We start from the raw sequence: 26,698 nt of genomic DNA on the forward strand, positions 1-26,698 counted from the left end.
AATTGTTTTTTTTTTTTACTTAAAATCTCAAGCCTTTCATATTGACTTCAATATGGTACATATACAATAATTTTTTTTTATCACATTTATTTCCCAATTTTTGTTAAAAATTACTCAACTTTCTCTCTGTTGAGAGTATTTTTGGCTGCAAATTCGGTTACTATATTATGTTTTTATTATTATAGAAATCATAATAAATTTTTTATTATTATTATACAATTATATTATACTAAAATATTATATTGTTATATATTATTAATATTTAATATATATATTTATTATTATTACTATTATTGTTATTATAAACATGTTAGGTTGTCCATTTAAGTCTTGTAACGCGGTGGTTAAAAACCTATTATACAATGCCTGTTGAAAATTTCTCTTACTAAAGTCGGCTTAGAATCACTGTATGAATTTAATCACAAATAGTAATAGTTCGCGGCTGCATCCGACTTTATCAGAAGTAGTCACATTTTTTTGGCTGTTTGGCCAGGGGAGAGGAAAACTGCATCAAACCTCTCGCTCCACGTAAGTTAAAACGCATCCAAAACAGCTTAAAAGATACTAGGATAAATTGCGAATAAAATAATTGAAAACACCTTGGCACATTTCTTTTGACAGCTGCTAAACGACGTGTAACAAATATCATTTTACTTTCACAAAAAGTAAGCAGCGTAAGTTTGAAAATTAGAAAAGTTTGCCAGTTTCATGATTGCTGGAAATCTGAGATTTACAAGCACGTGTCATAACAAGCAGCTAGTTACAGAAGTTTTAAAGTATTGATAAATGAAAAAGCTGCTGATGCTTGTAAAGTTTACCTTTTTTCGAAAGTATTAACAATTCAGGGTTCACTCAACTTGATATTTAGAAACGTATCATATGATTTATTTAAATTTTTCATTGCGTAAATTCTGCAACGTTTGTATTTCAAACTTTTTTATTGTTGTAGACTCTAGCAATGGCAATTTATGTAATATTTATTACTGATTGTTTATAAGAATGGATAGAATTGTTTATGGATATATTATTTAGGTGAACTATTCTTTCAACCTTAAGTTATTTAGAGTAATGTATGAAAATTGGAACATTAATTATTAGAGACTGAACTTCACTGTAGAGAAAGTAATACTATCCTTATTTTCACCAAAGTAGAATGTGCATCACTCTTATCTGTCTTAATCTAAGGGACAGAATTGGGGCATAAATAATGGGAATTTTTTCCGCAACTGCAGAGATTTAAAAAAAAAAGATTCTACTGATTTTTAGAGCAGAAAGCTTATTATTGATAAAATTGCAAATACTTTTTCAAAAAAAGGATAGTCATCTCTTTTGGAATACGGAATATCATTACGTTTTTTGAAAATTTAGTCCATGTGAGAATAACCCCGAAATTATTTTAAAACATTTTATTAACCAACCTACCTTCCCACAAAATATGATATCCAGTTGATCAAATTTAAAACAATTTGCACAAAAATTCGGAAAATACATAAAAGTAAAGAGGTGCCGTGAAAAACAATAAGGAACGTTTTCCTAGTCTCAATTTTTTATAACAATATAAAAAATCTATTTCTTATTTTTAACTATAAAAATTGAAACAAACATATATTCACACCCAACTTTATATCCAGTTATAAAATTGGGAACCTAAATATAAATTGCTAATGAACTTTGTCTGGTCCTATATCCTTAACATTATTAAAAAAAATTGAACCAAAGTTTTTTTGCTGCTTTATAATTTAAAAAATTTAAGACCAGTTTACGAAATATTTACAAAAAGTGTTGTAGAACTGATACAATAAATTCTGAACTTTCAAAAAATGATTAAAGATAGATTTTTTTCTGAATAAAAAATGTATTCCTCAACAAGCACGGCCACTTGACTACAATTTTAATTAATCAGAACCACCTCAGAGAACAAGATTGAAGAATATTAATTTTAAAAAGTCTCAAAGCTGTAATATTATGCAATTGTTATAACTTAACTGCATATTCTTTTATTAATGTATAATTAACACCACTCATGAATATATAATTATTTCTAAAATAAATGGAATTCAATTATCATTTATTATTGAGTTTACACTCTTGCATTAAAATAAAATATTTCCCTTTTTTACTAAGAAGATAACTTGTTTATCTTATTTTTTAGATCCGAGCAGAATAAATTATAAGAGGAAGAATAAATTTCCAGGCTTCAAATTAAACTGGTGATTTACTTGATTAAATATGCATAAAAAATGCAATTTGCTTTCCCTAGTCAGGCAGTGAAAGTAAATCGATAAAATCAATGTTCCGTGCAATTTCTTAATTTCGGTAAATTTACATACGTGGGGTGGCCGCAAAACAAAAAGACAAGAAAATTAAAAAAAAATTTAAGAAAATAATTATAAGTTTAATTATATATTAATTATACGTTCAAGAAAATAATTGAATTTTTGACTACAAAATTAAACTTTCAAAAAAGACATAATTCAATTTTAAATAGAATAATTAAATTTTCAAGAAAAAAAGATTAAACTTTAACCAAAAAAGTCCACTTTTTAACCAAAGAGATACACTTTCAACTAAAATTGTGAATCTTCAAACGAAAAAAATTAATGTTTAACAAAGTAGTTCAACTTTTATCTAAAAATAAGATCATCAATAAATACGAGTTTTCTACAAAGCAGATGAATTTACAATACGAAAATATTATTTTCCCGCTAAAAAGACGAATTTTCAACGAAATAGTTAAATTTCCAACCAAAGATATGAATATTGACCGAAAAAAATTCATTTTAAAAATCCAAGTAATTTAATTTTCAAGCAAAAAAGGTTTTAATTTCCAATAAATAACAGCCGAATTCAACGAAAAAAGATTAATTTTCAAACAAATTATCTGTCCAAATATACGAATTTTTAAGAAAATAATTACATTTTTAACCAAATAGTTTAATTTCCAATCAAATAATGCAAATCACTACCTGGAAAGATGTATTTTTAACTAAATAGTGAATTTTCAACTAAAATTATCGATTTGCAACCAAAAAATAATTTTTCAACTGAGTGATTCAACTTTTAACAAAAAAAGACAAAGTTTTAACCAGTAACGAGTAACATTTTCAGTTTAAAAAATTAATTTTAAAGATAAGAAATAAGCAAATATTTGGCAAAAAGTTAAATTTAAAACCAAAAAGAATTTCAGTTGACTTTTAAACGTCGATGTATTATTTTTCAACAAAAAATTCATTTTTGATCAAAATAGTTGAATATTAAATCCAAACAGACGAATTTGACATAAATCAGTTCAATTTTCAATCATAAATTATAACTTTAACAAAATTGTGCAATTTCGATCCAATGAATACATTTTGAACTATAAATATAACCGACACGCGGATGCGACTGAAAAAAAGATATAGAATTATAAATATAAGAATATTATAATTATCAGGGTAACTGTTTCAAAACACATTTTGTTGGCTCTAAATTTCAAAAATCTAAAATTTCATCATACATTTTTGTAAGCAAGTTTTTTATTTTTTAATAGCTTAAAACTGCGATGTGTGTAAAGACGAATAGCGCCGTTTGATCCAACATTTGAAAAATTAATTCTTGTTTCTTAAGAAATTGTCTATTAAATCTTGTCCTATGAGTTTTACAATTATTTTATAAAAAATTTTTTTTACTCTTCACGAATTAATAAAGTTACAATAAAAAGTCCAATTTAATTTTCTACGAACGATTGTATCAAAGTATATTAGTCTTAATATTTCAATTTTTAAGAAATAATTTTTGCTTTCCTGAAATTTTTTTTTGTATGACTTACATGCTACTACTAAAATCCCTTTACTTATCCGACTTTTAACAAATTTTTTTAACCATTAGGATATTATGCTAGCATAAATTTTTAATAATTAGTTATCTTACTTGACTAAAAGTTATTTTCAGTCAACGGGATACTAAATTACACTTTAAAACATAATACTGTGTTTTGTTTAAAAAATATAAATTGTCTGCACTACTAGAATTTTGAATATTGTATTGGTCATTGATAACAATTATTAATGCAACCGTATAAACTAATAATATAACTTGAAAAAACTGTAAACTTTCGTAATTAATTCTCAAAAACTATTAGAAAATATAAAAAGGATTATTAAATTATGTTTCTTTAACAACTTATTCCTAATCAAAAAATAAGTAAATTAGACCTACTAACATGAGACAAAGTACATGTTGTAGATGAGGGTTTTGCCTATCCAAAGCTTTAGCAAATTTTAACCGATCATCATTTATTTCCTGACAAATGAAAGATTAAAAGTACATTTCCTTACGAACATTCAAGAACGCTACAATTCCCTGAAATTACAGTCCCTGAAAATAAATTTTAAAAACTCTGCGAAAAATATACGGATTTCTTTAATCCTTTCTGTGCAGAATAGAAGATTTTAGATTCAGAAATATTAATTTATCATAAAGTTAATATGTTATTATGATTGTTGTTTAGTTTCAGAGATGTCACTTCACTACTCTTTTGTTATTAAGCTAAAACAAAAATAGTTATTTTGCACTTTAAAATTTATCATCGGCCACAGAAAGGATCAAGGAAATTCGCACATTTTTTGCCTGCAAAATTCAAAACTCTGGATCAATGTAAACAAAACATTCATCTGCAATATGCACTCTGTACCAATAAAAAAAAAATTTTGCTGAGATTTTCAAACTTCTCCTAATATGGATTTAGAGATTAAATCTCGGATTATATATAGAAAGATGTAAGTTTCATCGTGTGAAACTAACTGTAATCGGGATAAAGTCAAATATTTACTACCCTATTTCATCCTGACCGTCGACAAGTTGGTAACGCCCACTGGAAATTAAAAAAAGACCTCGTTCACTGGCGCTAACGTTACAAGGCATTTCTCAAGGGCACCTAGGGTTCCGTTCTCCGGTTTCTGAAATTAGGAGGCTTGGAGAACCGTAACGGTTCCTATCGGTATAGATATAGAGTGGAGGGAATTATTTAGGCCAAAAACGGAACCTTGACTGATTTCCGAGATTACTTACTACTTAGGGGCCGTACTCAAATCACTTAACGGATTAACGGATTATGGACCCTCTCAAAGACCCCCCCCCCCACACTCACATGAAAAAAAAAAGTATTTCCCCCACCCCTCTCGATGTTTTTTGTTTTATTTTCAAAAACAATAAGATATGGGAATGGAAACTAATGGCAATTTTTAGTATTTCACATATCAAATATTTTGCAGGTTAAGACTAAAATAAATATTTTTGCGTATATAATAAATATTTACGAAATAATTAGACAATAAATTATTCAATTCATACATTTAGGATTAATTTTGTCCCTGCTACCTGAATTTTTAGCAAAAAATTAATCTTCAACTAAACTGTTGCATTTTTACCTAAAAAAATTCAGTTTCTACCGACAAAGGAGAATTTTTTACGAAAAAATATCAATTAAAAATATTTTTAAGTTACATAAATTATTGAAAAGTTTTTTTATTGTTTATTTATGAATTGTATCATTTACTTTTTGAAATGATATTTAAAATAAATATAATGTAGATTAATGTGAAATTGTATAGGATTTGATCAATTTTTCCTTGACACATGATCTTTTATAAACGAAATAAAACAATTTTTCAAATAAAAATTAAAAAATTGATTTATTTATTTCTTTTATACAAAAAAAGCTTGAACCGTAAAAGATTACTTTTTAACAAAATACTAGAACTTTCAACAAAATAATAAAATTTTAAACAAACTAGTTAAATTGTCATTCTAAAAAGATTATTATCGACAAAAATTGTGATAGCTGATATTTAAACCACAAAATAATTTTTTTTTTTAATATTAAGCGAAAAAGACGAATTTTCAACAAATAAATATTTTTTAGACACAAAAGAAAAAAAGAACATCTAAATTGTTGAAACCATCAAACCACAAGAAGAATTTTCTGTACGAAAATTGAATTTTAAACCAGAAAATGTTGAATATTTATCTAAAAAAATTCAAATTAAGAAGATTATTTTTCTACTAAAAAAGGAGAATTTTTGAAAAAAAAGATCAATTAAAAAGATTTTAGAGTTACACTTCCAGTTTAAAAAATTAATTTCAAACCAAAAAACAATGAATTTTTAACAAAAAGATAGCTAAAATTTTCATCCAAGAAGATAAAACTTCATTCAGAAAAATTAATGTTCAACGAAGTAATTTAAATTTTATCCATGTTGTTCAATTTTCAATTAAAAAATATCATTCTTTAACAAAACATGATTTCTTAACAATGTTTTTAACCAAAGTTTTTAAATGAAATATTTGAATCCTCAAGCAGAGAAGATTAATTTTTAAACAAACAGTTGCATTTTTCTCCAAGAAAGATGAAATTTCTCCCAAAACGAATAAAATTTCAAAGCAAAGACAGATTTAAAAGAAAGTTGAATTGTCATCCAACAAATATTTCATGTTGACTTTTCAACATTAAAAATATAAATTCAAACAAAAAGTCAATTTTCCACGAAAATACTTCAATTGTCAACGCAAGAAGAGGATTTTTCAATAAAGAATATGAATCTTCAACAATTATTATTTAAAAAGAATTATTTAAAAAAGAAAAAAGATACTAATAGTGGAAAAAATTTGAAGTCAGATATTGAATAACGTTTTCGTACCATATTATATTACTGTAGATTTCATACATACATAACTTAATTTTAATTCTTTTATTTAGAAGATATAATGAAATGGATTAAATTAACTGAAGAGGTCTGTTCCCTAATAAAAGTGACTTTTTCTTAAAAAAGGATCTAACACCTGACCTAAAAAAAATTGACTCAAAAATGACTCTCAAAAACCTTTGACTAAAAAGTGACTTGAAAAAGGTGAATAAAAATTAATTAAACATGACTAATTATAAAAAGTCACTCATGTTAAAATTGAAGGAAACAAATTTAAAAAAAGAGAATTTTTCAGTTGTATCGTCTCAAAGATACATTATGAAGATTTTTATCCAGAAATGTCCTTATAATTAATTAACCATGTAAAAGGGAGATAGGAACCTATTCCCCCGTTAAAAGTCAATTGTGAGTCATTCCAATGGATTTTTCAGTTCAGTGACTTGAATTTTAATTAGTAGATTAGTAGAATGTCCTTTTAGAAAGAATTTACACCTTCAAATACAAATTTTCTCTTTTGCGACTGATACTTAAGTTTATTGAATACAAAATTTAAATAATTTAATAAAATTTCTTGTGCTAAACTAGTTATTTTTCGTTAACAGATTTTTTCTTTTTGAATTAAATTCAATTTAATTTAATTTCATTTCATTTTGCAAAAAAAAATCCTTATGGCCACAAACATGGCTTGGCCTCTATATATTTTGAAAATTCAACTGAGAAGATAAAGCCCAATTCAATAAATAAAATGTCTTTATTTTATCCAATATATTATTTTAAATCCTGCAGCCCAAGGAATTATTTTCTGTGAAAATTATATATTTTTTTAGAACTTTTCAAAGTAAGAACATTTGTTTAGCAGTTTATCGAATCAGTCGCTGTTTGTAAGAAAAATGCAAAATTTTCATAAAAAATCTATACATGATATAATATAATTGTGTAAAAAAATTGCGCCGTTTTTAAGGAAATCGACTTTTAATATTATCAAGAAAAACGCTGCTATTAGTTTGATTTTCCGGTGGCTTTCAAAAGAGGACTTTTGAGCCCATTAAAGTCAGATAAAATCTGAAATAGCTTAATAAGGTAAAAAGTTATAAAGGTCTAAAAAAATGACTATTTTTTGGAAAACACCCCCGACATTTAAAATACACATTACCTCGCGATAACTCGCTTTAACTTCTTTCCTCGATAATAACTTTTTATGTCTGATATCCATGCCTTAAACAATTGAACTTAGTGAAATTTAAATAAAAGATTTGTTTTCAAACCCCCAGCGATTTTGAGGGTTTAGTAAAAAACTGGTTCTTTGCATCGATGAAAAAAAGTTTCGGATCTAAAATAATGGAAAAAATTTTATCGTTCATAAATAAAAAATTGATTTCGAGGGAATACTGCGCCATTAAAAGTTGTCACTGCTCCTCTTCGGTCTTTATTTCTTTTCTCTCTCTTTCAAAAAATAGAAATAAAAATGTATTTTCTGTCGGAAAAATGTATTTCTCTCCCCTGATGACTGATTCAACTATTTCAAGAATAACAGAAGTTTACTCCAGAGGGATTCCTAAACATGGTGAATGAATGTTTTTTAAATAAAAAGGGGAGCAAAGAATTTTGTCATAAAAGCACTTTGGGATAAAAAATGAATAGTATTTCGCGACCTATGGAAGGACTATTGGGTTTCATCTTGAATTTTAAAAGTATCTTGATTTTTATTTAAAAAATTAATTTTTAATCAAAATATGCTTTAAAAACAAAATAGTTAAACTTTTAAGCAAAAGGTACGAATTGTCAACAAAATAGTTAAACTTTCAACCAAATAGTTACATATTCAATTGAAAAAGGTGAATTTTTTCTAAAACAGGTGAATTTTTAATTTAAAAAGTTAATTTTCTTCCATATAAGATGAGTTTTTAAATACAAAAGGACATCTTTTCATCAAAGCAGTTGAATTTTAAAACAAAGAATATTACTTTAATAAAATTGATATATTTTCAACAATATAATTGAAATTTTAACAAAAAAATTTTCATTCCTAATCAAATAGTTAAATTCTCAACCTATAAAGAAGTTTTTTCAACGGAAGGTTCGAATTTACAACACAAAAAAGATTGAAATGCAATCAAAAACAGTTGAATTTTCAACGAAAAAAGTTAAATTTTTAACAAAAAAGGTCATTTCCAACCAAGATAAATTTATTAAATTACGGTAATAATTTAAATAATTATAATTTTTCTCTATTTAAAAAGACGAGTTTTTAAAACAAGAATTAGGTTTTCAAGCTGTAAAAATAGTTTTACTTAAAAACAATTGACTTTTAAACCGGAAATTAGGAATTTTCATTAATACAGTTAATTTTTGATCAAGGAAGACGAATTTTCAACATAATGGGTCAATTTTCAGCTAATAAAAATAAGATTTCAACATTATTTTTTAACCCAAAAAAACTCATTTTCAACCAAATAGTTCAATTTTTAAACCAAGAGATGAATCTTTGAAAAATATTGTATTCGCAAGTTCAACTTTTAACCAAATAAGATCAATTTTTAATCAAATCTGCAACCAATCTAGTTGAATTTTATAAGAAAAATATAAAGTAAAAAAAAATTACTTTAATTCAAATAGTTTACTTTTCTAGAAAATAGTTGAACTTTTAAGCTAGATAGACGAATTTTCTAGGAACACTTGAATTTTTAACGCAAAAATAGGAATTTTTATCAAGCATGTCTACTTGTAACCAAATAGTTTCCTTTTATACTAAATTGTTGAGTTTTCAAGTAAAAAATCAAGCTAAAAAAGCACATTTTCAATAAAATAGTTAAATTTTCAACAACAACAAGTGCATTTTTAACATATAGAACACATATACTTGATTTTTTACTAAAAAGGACGTGTTAGCAACAAAATAAAAGAGTTTATAATTAAATATGTAGTTACATTTTTTAAATAATAAAGATCAATTTTTAACCAAATAGTCAAATTTCCAGTTAAAAAATTAATTTTCAACTAAAAATTAATTTTCAACTAATAATTATTTTTTACGCAAAAGATACCTTCTCAAGCCAGAAGAGTAATCCTCTACCAAAAAATACATATTTTCAATAAAATACAAGAAATTTTTACAAAATAAATTATTTTTTTTACTGAATAAGATTAATTTACAAGAAGAAATGGTATAGTTCAATTTTCACTCTAAGGCAATCATAAAAATATTGAAATAAAAAAAAACTAATTTTCAACCAAGAAGTTTAATTTTCTACCAAAAAATACAAATTTATTTAAAAAAAAAAAACAATAATTTTCAACCAAATAGTTGAATTTTCACTTAAAAAATATTATTTGAAATCGATTGAAAATAATTTTTCATTTAAAAAAGGTAGATCTACTTTCCTAAAAAAAAAATGGATTTTTTATCAGAAAGATTAATTTTCTACGAAAAATTACAAATTTATATCAGAATACATAATGGCCAGCCACATAGTTGAATTTTAATCTGGAAAATATTTATTTACAAAAAAATATTTCAATTTACAGCTAAAAAAATTATTATTAAACAATGAAAAATAGAATTTTCAAATAATATTTACTTTCTTACTAAATTAATTTAATTCCCAAGCAAACATATAAATTTCCATGTAAGAAGATTCATTTTCTAGAAAAAAATGGATTCTTAACAATATACAGGATCATTCAACAAATGATTGAATTTTCAATTCAAAAAGATAAATGTTTAAATTCATTCTGAATGGTTCAATTTTCTGATAAAAAAATTAATTTCAAACGAAATAAAAAATAATTTTTAACCAAAATGATATGTTCTCAAGCAAAGAGAATAATTTCAATTATTAATAATAGTCAAATAATTGATTTTTCAACTGAATGAATTCAATTTACAATAAAAAATAGAATAGTTAAATTTTTAGTTAAAGTAAATAATTTCCAATTTTTAAAAAATTATTTCGACTTTCCACAAAAAAAAAGAATTCTCCACCAAGAAGATTAATTTTCTACCAAAAAGGACTGATTTTTAACGAAAGATATTTCATTTTAAACTTAATAGTTTAATTGTTTTCAAGAAAATATCAATTGACAACCAAAATAGAATAGTTACATTTACAGTTAAAACATTAATTTTGAATAAAAAAAATAATTTCGAATAAAAAAAATAATTTTGAATAAAAAAAAATAATTTTCAAAAAATAGTTTCTCTTTTACCAAATTAATTTAATTCCCAATTAACACTATACATTTTCAAGCATGCAGATTAATTTACTTTAAAAAAAAACGGATTTTTAACAGTGTACAAGAATTTTTAACGGAACGGTTGAATTTTCAATTTAGAGAAATACATTTCTAAGTGCATATAGTGAATAGTTAAATTTTCAGTTTAAACAAAATTAATGTTCAACAAAAAAAAAAAGAATTTTGAAAGAAAAAGATATATTCGCAAGCAAGGAGAATAATTTTAATTATTAATAATAGTGAAATAATTGATTTCTTATTTAAAAAAATAAATTTAAAGCAAAAAAATAGAATAGTTAACTTTTTATTTAAGACAAATTATTTTTCATTTTTTTTTTTAAGTAGTTCGACTTTCAATAAAAAATAGAAAAATTTTCTACGAAGAACCTTAATTTTCGACTATAAAGACTTACTTTAGACAAAAAATATTCATTTGCAACTAAAAAAGAAAAGAATTTTCAACAACATAAATTTTCCACAAAGTAGATGAATGTTTCACCAAATAGTTAAGTTTTTAACCAAAAACACAAAGTTGTTACCTAGATTACACTAGATCACTAATTAATAACTTGGATTACCAAAATTACATTAAATTATCTGCATTACAAGTGGATTACTCTGGATTATATATAGATTAATCTGGATTAAAATTTATAGTCTCGAATAGACCTGGATTACTTCGGACTAGAATTGGATTGCGCTGGATTACAAGTGGATTAAGCCGTATTGTCCTAGATTATACAGATCACGCCTGATTACAAGTTGAGATAACCTAGCGTTTCAGCGGATTACAAGAGTTGTTTCCCCCTCGCGGGTCACGTGAAGTTCGAGTATTCAGCTAAATGCCGTTTCTTTTCCCTTTCTCGCGCAGTCCGATTCCAACGAGTTGCCAACTGAGGGAATTTCGCAGGTAGTTCCTCGGGTAGTTCGATGTGCCAAGTGGTAGGATAACCAATCTTGTTAAATGATCTTCTTCCCGGATCCGTGCAACGACCTCTTCTTCGTTGGCCGATTCGTTCCTACGAGAATTATAGTAATAGTCATGCTTCAGGAAAGTCAAAAGTAAGAATTCATACTTTTTGTTTCGCTCAGCAAACAGTCATGGCACTTAGATTTGACATTGAAGAGAAAAGACCATGAAATTATTATTTAATATACTTCCCTAGCTAACGACGCTTTATTTTTAATTATAATGAACAAGAATTATTTTATGCTGCTTTAACAATTATTAATAAATTTATTTTTGAACAATAAGGTAAAATACTATGATTTGCGATTATCAGGATGGTCATTAGACCAAAATACCGGCAAACTATCGGGTAGTTTATAAAATAGCGGATATTTTTACTTTCGGTTAAATTACCAATAAACCGACCCAATCACTCAATTATTCAATTTTTTAGGATCAATTTATTGTTGTGTATTCTCTCCTGGCACACTTTGTCGGATTTTAATTTTCTCTTCCGGTATACTTTCCTCTTCTGTAATATTTTTCTCTTTTGGAAAATTTTTTGCTCTTCCTTCTCTTTCCTCTACCTAACTTCATTTCTCCAACAGGAAACGCAGCAATGTATTAAAAGTTCTTTAAAATTCCTCTCGAATTCTTTCGAATTCCAAGTAATTTAAGCGCGAGTTCTCACACTGTTAGTTTTGTCGACTCGGAATAAATGTTGGAATGGAAAATTTTCTGATCGAAAAGGATTTTGGATTTGGTCTAGGCAGAACTCTGACAATCCCTGTTTGTCCTCATGCATACATTGCTGCGATTTCTGTTGGGGAAATGAGATTAGGCTGAAAAAAGAAAAGGAAGATAAAAATATTCCGGAAGAGAAAAATATTGAAGAGAAGAATATTTCGCAAGAGAAAAATATCGCAGAAGAGAAGAGTATTCCGGGAGAGAAAAATATTGCAGAAAAAAAGAATATTCTGGAAGAGAAAAATATTACAGAAGAAAAAATATTTCTGGAAAGAAAAATATTACAGAAGAGAAGAATATTCCGGAAGAGAAAAATATTCCGGAAGAGAAAAATATCACAGAAGAGAAGAGTATTCCGGAAGAGAAAAATATTTCAGAAGAAAAAATATTTCCGGAACAGAAAAATATTGCAGAGGAGAAGAATATTCTGAAAGAGAAAAATATTACAGAAGGAAAAATATTTCGGGAAAGCCAAATATTACAGAAGAAAAGTATATTCCGGAAGAAAAAATTTTCCGGAAGAGAAAAATATTACAGAAGAGAAGAATATTCGAGAAGAGAAAAATATTCCGGAAGAGAAAAATATTACAGAAGAGAAGAGTATTCCGGAAGAGAAAAATATTGCAGAAGAGAAGAATATTCCGGAACAGAAAAATATTGCAGAGGAGAAGAATATTCTGAAAGAGAAAAATATTACAGAAGGAAAAATATTTCGGGAAAGCCAAATATTACAGAAGAAAAGTATATTCCGGAAGAAGAAATTTTCCGGAAGAGAAAAATATTACAGAAGAGAAAAATGTTCCGGGAGAGAAAAATATTACAGAAGTGAACAATATTCTGGGAGAGAAAAATATTACGGAATAGAAAAATATTGCGGTACAGAAACATATTACAGAAGAGAAATATATTGCGGAAAAGAAAATGAAAATCAGGCCAAGTATTTGGGTCGCTGAAACCGAATCTTAGGTCGAATTTTTCGAATTTTTAAAATTGAAAACAAAGTTCGAATTTTCTTTAAACATAAACTAATAATTAAAAATTAATAACAAAAACAATATGGTGGAAAATGATATAAAATGTCTGGAAACTACCTGAGGATGTATTAAGTAGATGTAAAAATATCCGTTTTGATTATGAGAATAGATTAGTGAAACATGCATTTCTCCTGGAAAATGTATTAATTTTGACTATTTTTTTATTCATGGTGTTTTCGTATGAAATTGCACCATATAGAACAATTCAAATTGAAATTCTTCGATTTGAATCAAAATATTAATGTTTAAACGTTTCAATCCGTAAAACAGTTCAATTTTGTTTCCGTGTACTTAAAATATAAAAATATTTTTTGAATGTCTATCAATGGGGAACACGTGGTCACAGGTACTTCTACCCTACAGCTTGATATTAAAAATAAATAAAAAATAAACAAAGGAAAAAAATTGTGTTTTTTGGCTAGTACTATAATATTTCCTAAGAGAATTTTGAATTAAAAGACCTATTGGCAGTTAATTAATCAAAAATACTGAGTCATCTTCTGCGGTATCATCTGTGCTTCATATATAGTTTCTTAAACCCGGTTTAAATTACAAATTCGCGTTGTGAAGTCACGAATGAAATAATTATTCACAGACCTGTTTAAAAATGAATGATCAGATTGGCCTGGGCAAAAATAGTAAGTATAAAAAAGCCTGAAATATAACACTATAAAAACTGAAAATTTCTTTTTTCACTGTATCATTTTTTTGCGTTTCCTGTTTTTGAATAGCATAACTACATGCTGTTATTTTCAATCTAAAACTCTGGATTTCCACCAGTGGTCTCTTTTTAGTACCACACGAAACTGTTTTTCTGAGTCTTATTTTAATACCTGAAATTAACCCTGGAATAATACTTTTTTACAGTGGACAAACGGTTATTCGACCATCCTGTGGGAAGCTTGTCAGAAATGTTAATTCTACCATACCTCACGTTGTTATGGTCGTGGGATCAAATAAAGATCAGACAATTAAAAATTTTAACTGATTATTTGAATTACAATTGTAAATTAAATTTTACAATTCATTGTTGGTTAACTGATATCGTTTTCATTCAACTCTCTTTTTCATCCGTTGCAGATGAGAGACCGACGCAGGCACGTCTGGGCAGCCATCCACATCTGTAACGTTCTGCTACTCGCAACAATCACAGCCAGCCCATTGTACATTCCACAATTCTTATCTGGAGGTAAGTTGCAAATTTCAAGTTGCAAACAGGCTTTTTCATGAATTTAATTAAATTATTTTTCTTGCACTCAGCGAGCGTGGAAAACATACATACAATTATGTTCTTTCCTCATAAAGAATAGGAATCTAGCATGTGTTCTGCCCATATTTATTATTATTATTATACTGGTTATAAATCATTAATTTTTATGAATAGAGTCTGCGGATATTTAGTACCTTCGAGAGAAAGTCTTCTTTAGTATCTTTTTACATCATTTTAATAAAAACTTTTTGCTTATAATTAGTTAAGTGAAATACCTCCTAAAATTGTATCAATAAAGGAAAGAAAAAGTCAGCACACTTTCATTAGAAACATTCTTTAAATCTTTGTGAAATACTTGAAATCTCTTGAAGTTTTTAAAAAATCTTTGAAATTATTGAAATTTTGTGAAATGTTTCGAAAATGAAGAAGCAATTGTGAAATTTTGTTTGAATTTGAAATATTTCTGAAATATTTGTAAAACTATTGAAATCTTAAAAACTTTTGTAAAATCTTTGAAAGACTTCAAAAATCTCGAAAATCTTTTAAAATCTTTGTGAATTCTTTGATATCATTAAAATCTTTTTAAATTTATTTGTAATCTTTGAAAAGTTCGTAAAAGCTCTACAATAATTGTGAAATCTTTGAAATCTTCGTCAAAGCTTTAAATTATTAGTAAAATCTTTGTAAAATCTTTAAAATCTTTCTAAAATGATTTAACTATGTTTAAAATCTGCGAATTATTTTCAAACCTTTTAAAACGATTTTAAATCATTGAAATCATTATCTAATCTTCCAAACATTTCGAAAATCCCGAAAATCTTTTTAAATCTTTGCGAAGTTATATATATCATTGAAATCTTTTAGAATTTTTTTAATCTTTGGGAAATCTTTAAAATCTTTGTTAAAGATTTAAATTAATAGTGTAATCTTTGTGAAATTACTTAAATCTATGTGAAACCATTGAAATATTTTTAAATCCTGCGAAATATTTTGAGACCTTTGTAAACATTTCAAATCATTTTTAAGTCAAATTATTGTGAAAAAATTGAAATATTTTATATACTTTCAAAAACCGCGAAATATATTTTAATCATCATAAATCGGTGAAATTCTGATTTAATCTTTGAAATATTTCAAGAATATCGAAGATCCTTTTAAATCTTTGTGAAGACATCAATGTCATTGAAACCTTTTCAGATTTTTTCAATCCGTAGGAAATTTTTTAAATCTATTTTAAAGCTGTAAAATATTTGTAAAATCTTTTATATCTCTGCTAAAGATTTATAATAAATGTAAAATCTTTGTAAAATGATAAAAATTTTTTGTGAAATCGGTAAATCTTTTTTAAACCTTTGTAAAAATTTTCAAATCATGGAAATCATTATTTAATATTTGAAACCTTTTCATAACTATTGAAATAATTTAAATATTTGTGTAACCTTTTGTAATCTTTAAAATAGTTTTAAAGTCTGTGAAATCTTCTTAAACTTGGTGAATTCATTGATATCATTGAAATCTTTGTGAAATGTTTTGATTTTTTTGAAATCTTCGTTGAAGTTTCACAATATTTGTGAAATCTTTAAAATCTTTGTTGAGGCTTTACAGTATTTTTGAAATCTTTGTTAAATTATTAAAATATTCGTGTAATATTTGAAATCTTTTGAAAATACTGAAACCATTGTGAAATATTTTCAAATCTTTGAAATATTTTTGAACTCCTTTGAAATCTTTGAAATCTTTGTCAAAGTAAAAAATTCTCAAAGCTTGTGAGGTTTTGAACTTCCACATTCATTTCCTCGAGCCTGGATAACTTTTTTTATCAAACCTTTTTGCACTCAATTGAACAACATTTCCTGTCGGGACTAGACATTTGTTCTATCTTTAAATAGTGATTTCAATTTTACAAAAAAAATCTGCCCGCCTCGCGGGCCCATTCTTATCACGCGCTGCGCGCGCGGCTCGCTGCAGTCGCAAGTTTGAGCGCGCCTAGGGCGCGCGACGTTTGAATCTCGCGCTTCGCGCTCGAACATAATTACACCTCGCGCTCGGATATTTATTCTTTGCATTTGGAATGCTAGAACAAAACTTTATCAAAAAGTTCTCTTTTAGATGGCAGTATTTATATGCGTCTTCATATTCTGAATTGTCTACTTAATTAAGTATAGTCAAAGATTAAGTTTCTCAAAGCTCTGTAGATTTTGAGAGGTACATATTCTCATCGTGACACTCCCGCTGCGCGCTCGAATTCCGACCGACATTTGTAAACAGGTTTTGTTGGATTTTTTTCCTCGTAACTTTCGTCGTTTTTCAACACATTTTCTTTTATTTTACTTTTTTCATCATTTTTCACTAATAAAACAAAAAGTACGCGTTCTATCAAGAAGTGATTCTTAACTCTTATTCTCCATTATTTTTTGTGCAATCAAAATTTGAATTTTCGATTTTTAAAGAAAATCCAAAAATTGTTTATGATAATCTTGTAGGGATTTCAAAAAGAAATGTTTTTCTTTTCTTGACTTTTTTTCATATCGTGCGTTTTTCGGCGTCAAATTTTGATTTTCGGTTAATTAAAAAAAATTTGAAAACGCTATAACTCTGAGAATTTTTTTTTACCGAAAAAAGTCATTAGGATAAATTGTTTTTTCTTTTCAATAATATAAATATCCGTACATAGAATTTTCAAATTCAGAAAAAAGTGGTCTCAAAAATTTTCAAAATGCGCTCACTTTTTGAATTTTTATCAAAAATGGCTGGTTAACGAACTTGTTCTTTCTTTTAGGACCTAGAAAAAGTGAGCCAAAGATGGATTTGATTCGTTCATTTTTTCGAGAGTTATCGTGTTTACGGACGGCCGGACAGACAGACAGACGCCATCGTGAAAACCTCATTTTCGGATTCAGGGGTCTCGAAACGTGAAGATCTGTTGAAAAAGTGTGATGTCAAATTTCCAACAATTCTAATACTTTCTCAATCATAAATGATGAGAATGTAAAAATGTCCTCTCTTTTAAAATATTTCCATTTTTGTTGCTTATCTAGTTCAATACTGCCACCTCACAATTATCCCGGTCGATCATAGTAAAAAATTAAAGTTTGCTTAATCTTAGTTTTTTCGCTAAAAATGATTTTTGCTTCACCTATTAATCAAGTTTATCATATCAAAAACAAGCGGCTTCAAAGGCATTTCTTTTTTCACAGAAATCTATATTTATTATCTAAAGACCATTTTAAAACCATTTATCTTCAACCTACTCCTTCTGAAGTTAGGTTTCCACGAAGAAAGTAAAACTAAAATTATTAAAGAACTTCTTTGAAAGCAAAGTACCATCATTACTCAAGTATTCATGTCGTTGTAACCTCATTACAGTTGCTGAATTTTGCGAGGCTGAGTCGTATATGCATTAACATTCATTTTGCTTTTTCTGCAATTTACGCATGATTACCTTCCTCTTGAGATCCAGCAGACCAAGTGGTCTTCTTCCCAATGGGCGTTCTCCTTGTAACTCAGATTTTCTTGAAACCTTGCTTGGGCGCCTAACGGATTTTATTGGAATTGGTACGCAAAAACGGCCTGATATTGTACCTATATCATTTCTGCGTCAATTCACACGTAAAAAAGCGTTTCTCAAAGCTAATGAATCCAAGGCATGCATGTCGTTTGTTGCACTTGAAAGATCAGAATGAAAAGCAGGAACTGGAGAAAATTTATCAGCTTTTACTTTCAAATGAACGGATGTTACGCTTAAACGTTTTTTGTTTTTTGAACAATAAGTAGAAAAAAATCATTTTGTACAAAAACATGGATTGATCTAATTTTTGTTGATTTACTTCAACAGAAAGGGGCTATTATAAACTTTCGTCAGATGTCAACAAATTTATTGTTCAGGCTTAGTTAAGTTTTACCCTTAAAATTATTTACAAAAAGCTGAACATTAGGCCGGAGTAAAAAAATATTTAATGCCTTTTCCGAATTCGAAGGGGGTGTAAAAGTTGAAGTGGGGTACAAGGATCTCCCATAAAAAGATACAGGTGACAAAATATATCTTATTTTCGCACACCCACAATAAGCCTCAAAATAAAGAAAAATGTCAAATTTTTTATTAAATCTATCGTAAACTGTTTTTCCTATAGGATTGAAACATGGAAAAATTATTGTCCTATTGGGTGGTAAGTATATAGGAAAAATTTTTTTCACTTCGAACAATATTTACCAATGAGAAGGGGTCTTTTTTGTATGGATACACTCCCTTTAGCTAAAATAAGTCATTTATCCTCACAAAAGTAAAAAAACTGACCACCCCACTTTCGGTAAATATTTTACAAAGATAGAAATATCTTTCCCATAAACTGACATCCAATAGGACTATACTTTACAAATTCTTTAGTTAAATCAAAGAACTTTATTTTTTTTCTAAAAGCACTTGAGAAATAACGACAATTGAAGGAATAATTATTCAGAAATATTTTAAAATAATTTTACACTAAAAAAGTTTAAAAAGCAGTCTTAAATGTTCCAAAATCATAATTTGAAATTATTTATTTAAATTTAATGACAATTTACAATATATAATTTACTTTATTGCTGAATAGCTTCAAGGGGATAATTATAGACGTTTATAGTAAGTTTTAAAACAATTTTTATCCATAAAAAATTTTTTCTCATTTCTTTAAATTGTTTTCTAAGAAAGGTGTGGTTTTGTAGCAAAAATTTTTTATTATTGTTTTGAAAATTTTGAAAACAAAAAGAAACTATATTCTAAATAATCCCACGTTGTTTATTTCTTTAAATATTGGAAAAAAGTGTTTGCTAATGCCTTATGCAGGCTAGTTTTTGAGAAAGAGAGAATTATTTTTTCTAAAAATATGATTTTCTTATTTTTCCGGTATATGTTTCAACAAATCTCAACAAAGAAATTTTGTAAGAAAAATTAGGAAATTTTATTTTAGCAAAAAAAAATTATCTTGTGCACCCCACATAAACCTTACAAGTTCGATTCCTTATATAAGGACAAACTAAAAAATATATAAGTATATGCAAATTTCGTTTTTTTTCAAAGCAAAGCACAGCATTAAAAAAGAATCGGTTAAAAATTCGTTAGAAAAATTAGGAGGGTTCTCTCTATAGGCTGATTTGAAAATTTTAAGGACACTTAGGACTTTAGTATACTCTAAATTTAAATCAATCAAAAAAGACTGATTTGAATTTAATTTTGATTGATTCAAATAATCCGGATTCAGCCACTGCGAAATCAGTCAAAATTAAATTTTCAAGCAGTCAATTTGACTTACTGCTAAAATCAGTCATTTTAAATGATGCAATCTCTTGAATTTTTATTTTAAAAAGATCAATTTTCTGCCAAAACGAATGCTAAATTTTCAATAAAATGCTATGTACAAAAAACGTATTTTGAAGAAAGTAGTTACATTTTAAACTAAGCAGATCAATTTAAAACTATAATAAGGAATCATAAACAATAACAAAATTAACAAAGCAGTTTAACTTTCAACCAAGAAGTTGAATTAAAAAAAAAACAATACATTTTCCGCCAAAAAGACTAATCTTCAACTAAAGCGGATCAATAATAAAAAAAACGAATTTTTAACAAAATAGTTAAATTTCCGGCTACAAAAAATCAAGATTCGACCGAAAATAGGATAGTTAAATTTTCAATAAATAAACATTATTTTCAAATAACAAGAACAACGAATATTTACAAAATAATTACACATTCACACAAAGAGATGAATATTTAACTGAAATCATGAATCTTTAGTAAAAAAAAATTATTTTGCAAAAAAGCACTTAAGTTCTCAACCGACTAGTAATATATTCGATATGAAACGACTAATTCTCAACCAAAAAGTGTTCTTATTCAAATTTCAACCAAAAAGATGAATTTTCAACTAAACAAAATTAATTTTAAACGAAAAAATTCAACTACTTTTCAAACAAATAAATAAATTTTCTACCGAAAAAATTCATGTTCCATCAGAAAGATAAATTTTCAAGCAAGTAGTTTAATTTTTAACCAAGAAAGTTCAATTTTAAGCAGAAAATAAATTTGTAAAATTTTCATTTAAAGAAATTATTTCAAACTACTAAAACAACGGATTTCTAACAAAATAGTTACATTTTCAAACAAATTGAAATTATGATTCTTCAATCAACAAAATGATTTTTTAACAAACCAGTTAAACTTTCAATCAATCAATGAAGCTCTCAATAAAAAATATGCATTTTCAATAAAAATGTTTTAGTTGGTATTTCAACTAAAAAAGATTTTAATTTTAAATAAAAAAGCGTTGAATTCAACCAAAAAGAATGTACCTCCAAACTTATTTATTTTCTACCAATTAAGACAAATTTTCTAGAAAATATATAGAATTTCAAACGTATGCTTTAATTTTTTACCAAAAATCGAAATAGTTAAATATTCCGTTAAAAAAAAAATTTTCCCCAAAAAACAACAAATTTTTAACAAAATATTTCAATTTTCTACCATAGAAATAAGTTTTCAACTAAAATAATTAACTTTTATCCATCAAATGAATTTTTACCAAATGAATTGAATTTTCAATCAAGTAGTTGAATTTTAAATAAAAAAATATTTTCAGAAAAATTGATCTGATCCGAAACTTTCAAAGTGTTATTCAATCACTTATGTCCTTTAAAGTGGCGATTTGATCCTGTCAGCAATATTGACTGCTTAATCTATTAAAACGACTATTTTGTAAGTAGAAATTACTAATTTTTTAGGTAAAGCATACTGTGTCAATTAACAAGTCAAATTATGACTGAATTAAATTTAGAGTGAACAGATTTGTCTTATTCGCGGTACTTTATTTGAGATCTTGTTAAGAATTGGCACTTTTTTTTACTCGGAATGGTAAAAAAAAACATTTTTAGTTTAATTTTTTAAAGCACACAAAAATTCTTATAGTATAAGTATATTTTTTTATTTTGGGTTAATGATCCTTAAATTTCGCACATGTTTGAGAAACACTGGGTCGAAGAACGAAAGAAGGAAGTGAATGTGTATACACACAAATTAAATGTATGTATACGTACGTATGACAAGTCCAGTAGTGTGGAACGCGGAACGACATTGACCCTACCTTGAATTCTGTTCGAACGTAGGGAAAGAAACGTGGGCGGACTGGTCAGTTTTCTATACAAGTGGGTCACAGTCGGTCATCGGCGTGTGCAAATCTTTCAAACATCCTAATCAGTAGCGATCTTTATGTATTTAAAAACCCAAAAATAAAAATATTTTTTGCTTTTCCCGAGCTCTCAACAGTTGCTTCCTTAAAGAGAGAGGATTGTAGCCTAAATCTTGAAAACTGCTTTTTTGAATATTTTTATGTTTTGAATACAACAGTACGATATCTAGTGTATATGTTCGCGTCTTCGAGATGCACCGATCGACCTTGCATGACTCTTTTTTATGACCTTGTATGAACTCTCAAAAAAATATTTCGATTCTGTTGATATAAGATAAACTTAGTCTCATGTTAGGAATACAACAGTAATCTATCTGACATGTTTGTTTGCGTCTTTGAGACACGTCGAATGATCTATTGACGTACCTTTCAGGACCTTCTATAATCTAGAAAAACCGATTTTTTAAATTAAAAAAACTACTTTGTTTATTTTCTTAACATCAGAAAAACTTTCTTAATATTAGAAATACAGCAGCAGTGTATGTGATATATTTTTTCGCGTTTTTGAGACGCATAGTGTGATCTATTGACGAACTTTTGATAGACTTTCATGATAAAAACAAATATTTATCTTGGTTATGAAAGGATATTTTTAAATATTGGAAATGTAACAGAAACAGTATTGTATTGGATGTGATTGTTTGCGTCTTCGAGACGCGGAGATTGTCCCACTGATTAATTTTCGATGACCATTCTTCATCAACGAGTAGCGACTTTAAAATAAGCAGTTAAAATTGTTTCTATAAAAAAACTTTTGTTTTAATTTTAAATACAAAACTGCTGCAATTTAAAAAGTAATGTTAAAGAAAATAATAAAATATAATAAAGTAATAAGATAAATAAAATTATAATTAAAGTAATAAATAAAATAAATAAGCTTAAAAAATATTGAAAGTCATCTTTTTCCTTTTGTTAGAAAAAATCATCCCTCTATGAGGAAGCAAAACATATATAGTGTTTTGTTTTGCACATTTTCCATTCTAGCTCTTCATTTTTTAAACGTACATTTTCAATTTAAATAATTTAAAGATTTCGTCTTTTTATCATTTAATTAATGTCGTTTAAAACTGAATCTGTTCGATTCAAACTTTATACACGATTTTCAATTTAAAACAATTTTTAATTATAACATTCGTAATAGTCATTTTTGTCTTATTTTAAATACTATTTGAATATTATTTTAGTCTAAAATATTGCATTTTTAACTGATTCAATTTCAAATGTTTTTAATTTAAAAAAAAAAACAATTTTCGAATTTGTAGTAATAGTAGACTATTAATTTTAAATAAACAATTACAAATCAATTATTCAAAACAAAACAGTTGGAAACTTAATTTTTTTAAATAGAAAACTTTGAATTGTTAAAATTTCACAGTGCTCAATTTAAACATTGAGCACTATAATTTGATTTGTTACATTAGCATTTTTTTAATCGCAATCTTTTAATGCAATATTTTTCCTTCATTGGTAGAGAAAAATTATATATTTTTCATTGATTTGAAAGGAAAAACATTTTTGTTTTCAATTGCTTTTGAATTGGAAGTCATTTTTTTTTATTATTTTTATTCAATTGCAATTTTCCCCAATTTCAAAGAGTAACATTTTTTTTTAAACATTTTTATAGAGTTGGAATGGATGAAATTTTGGTTATTTTTTTGAATTGAAAGTGGCCTTTTCATTTTAATATTTTTCTGAATTAAAAGAGGATAATGTTTTATTTTTAACATTTTTTATGAAGTTGGAAGGAGGAAATTTCAGTTGTCAAATTTTTAAAAACTTGAAGAGGCCTATCTTTTGTTTTGAGCATTTTTGTTGAGTTGGAAGTAAGGAAATGTTGGTTATTAATTATTTTTCTGAATTGAAAGAGGTCGTTTTGGTATCTTTTAGCATTTTTATTGGGTTAACGGTGGGAAAATTCGGTATTTTTAATATTTAAATAAAAAGAAATTTAAGCATAATTTAATTAAATGGCATTTCGTTTAAAAAATTTAAATGGTAAAATTGAAGGTTCAATTATAAAATTTTAAAACTCAAAAGAGTTTTAAGAGTTCGATTTTTAAAATTTCAATGAACACAACAAATGTTTTCAAACCAGGAAAAATCGGAAGAAGGTGGGACATTTTCTTTTATCGGTTGTTATGGGCACTCTGAGCAATTACTCTTTATAAATTAAAATACCTAAGTATAGGGCTAAAATCGAGATTTCCCTGATTTTGCGCAATCTGGAGTTAAAAAATGAAAGGAAATGAAAGTTCCTCTTAAATTAAAAATCGTTTTATCGCGACAGAAAATGTTGAGATTTCACAAATGAATGTATTGAATTGTGTAACTCATTCGGCCCTCACTTAAGTGAACAAATGTCGGAAGCCTGTTCGAAAGTCTCTGTTCCTCGATTGCGGGCGCGTAACTGTAAAGTGTGCAGATTTCATTGTTTCTCAAAGTGAAAAAGAGATTCGAGCATTACAGTCGCTGCAATTCAATGTAATCGACACGCTACACGAGATGCATCGTAATTTTCCTGAAATCTCTCGAGGCAATAATAAACATCCACTAAACATTTTAAGAGAAAATTACAGGCTACTTTCTGGTTTTCCGGGTCAACAAATACATTTTTCTCGGTTAAATTTCAAATTTATATAATAATTATTATTCGACAATAATTGCTTGATTATATAAATTTTAAATATAATTAGGCACCTGAGAACTCCCAGGTGAAATATATAGGCGAGAGAAACATTTCTAGCCGGTTTTGGGGTCGCTGAATCCGAATCCGGGGCTGGTTTGACTCGACTAGATCGTTATTTTTTATGGTGAGGAATGAAATGTGATCTAAACAAGACAAAGCAGCCCCAGATTCGGTTTCAGCGACCCCAAAAACGTACCGAAACATTTGTCTCGTCAGCTGTGCAAGAACTTATATCAGTTTTTGAAAAAGTGATTTCAGATTCAGACTTGACAGTCCAAAATTCTCTTAAAACAATAAAAATATTATGATTTTTTTACGGAAATAGAATACCTAAATTCACTTAAATAAAATTAATGCAGGTACCATATTTCTACAATTTTAAGTCGAAATATATTACATTTTTAACAAAATAGTTGAACTTTTAACTGAAAAACAATTTCTCTCTTAACAAAAGAGTTTCGTTATTTAGCTAAAAAGTAAAATGCTTTAAAGATAATTTGAGTTTAAAAAAATAAAAATTACTTTTACAGAAGAAAGTTTCTTTTTGACCCAAAAAGGGGAATTTATGACAAAATAATTGACTTTCCAAAGAAAATCTGAATTTTTAATCAGAGGAGAAGAGTTTTCAAAAAAAAAAAAAAAAACTGTTTAATTCTCGACAAAAAAAGATTACTTTTCGTGAAAGTAGTAGGTTTTTGTAACGAAATAATTAAATTTGAAACTAAAAAGTAAAAATTTTAATAAAAATATATGAATTCTTGACCAAAAATATGAAAAAAGTTTCTTCTGATAAAAAGAAGTAATTTTCCACACAAAAAAAAGAATTCATAGCTAGAAAATAGGACTTTTCTACCAAATCGTCAAATTTACGTTGAATTTTTATTAGAATAATTAATTTTTTTAACAAAATAGTAAAATTTTTAGCAAAAATATATTAATTGTAGACCATAAATCTGATAACGGACTGTTCAATTAAGAAAAATTAAGATTTAGCCGAAAAAGATCAATATTTCACCAAAAAAAAATTACTTTTATAGCAAAATCTGAATTTTCATTGTAAAAAGATGAATTTGTAAAAGATAAATTTGTCAACAACACGGTTTAATTTTTGGCCAAAAAAGATTACTTTAAAAAAATAGTTGAATTTTTAATAAAATAATTCAATTTAAAACCAGCTAGTAAATTTAAAAAAAAAATTTCAACCAAACAGTAGAATTTCTAACTAACAGAGATGAATTCTTAACCAAAAATATAATAGTAGACTTTTCAATAAAAGCGACTTTTTTGAAATTGTAGAGTATCCCTAAATTATAACATTATTACGCCAATATAAAGATTTAAGTGGAAAATTCTAATAAATTTTATTTTATTTTAATAGAGTTTTCGTTCTCAAATATAGAAATAATATTGCTTTAAACGCATGCTTTAAATTATTAAATATAAAATGTAAAAAGAAAATTAATTTTAGAAAGAAAATATTAATTTGAAAAGCTGAATATAAAATTATTTTAAACATTTTACAGATTCAAAATTTTTTTCGAAGAAAGCGACGATAGTTTTTGCAAAGTAAAAGCAAATTTATAAAATGTTCGGTTTAAAAAAATTCCTGGCTTTTTCTCGGTGCTTAAAATTCTAGGTTAATTACCGTCTAGTTCGCTTTGACAAAGGCAGATCTGTGCCACATCTGACATTATACTATTGCACTTTTCTACGCGGAATTGAGCTCAAATGGAGATGAAATTAGGTATTAGGGCAAGTTATAAAAAAATGAAACAAACTGAATAAAGTGAGGCGTGGAAAAATGAAGAGTTGAGATACAAAGAATTGTAATTTCAAAATCATAACTAGATTCTTGTGACAGTCCTGCAGTATGATTGCATGGGAGCTAAGCTTTGTAGTGTGGAAGTAATAGTAGTAATAACTTAAATTATAA

The 26,698-nt window shown here is 26.7% G+C and overlaps 1 protein-coding gene across 3 annotated transcripts in view; it reads left to right on the plus strand.

The window, feature by feature from the left end:
* The window catches only part of LOC117174616 (serine proteinase stubble), a 59,716-nt gene that overhangs the window by 7,253 nt on the left and 25,765 nt on the right, over positions 1–26,698 (plus strand). For all 3 annotated transcript variants that reach the window (XM_033363861.1, XM_033363864.1, XM_033363862.1), the window contains exon 2: positions 14,730–14,838. In XM_033363861.1, coding sequence (XP_033219752.1) covers positions 14,730–14,838 — 109 coding nt within the window. The remainder of the gene's footprint in view (positions 1–14,729; positions 14,839–26,698) is intronic.

This window comes from Belonocnema kinseyi, chromosome 6 (genome assembly GCF_010883055.1).
Source record: "Belonocnema kinseyi isolate 2016_QV_RU_SX_M_011 chromosome 6, B_treatae_v1, whole genome shotgun sequence".
Classification (NCBI taxonomy): domain Eukaryota; kingdom Metazoa; phylum Arthropoda; class Insecta; order Hymenoptera; family Cynipidae; genus Belonocnema; species Belonocnema kinseyi.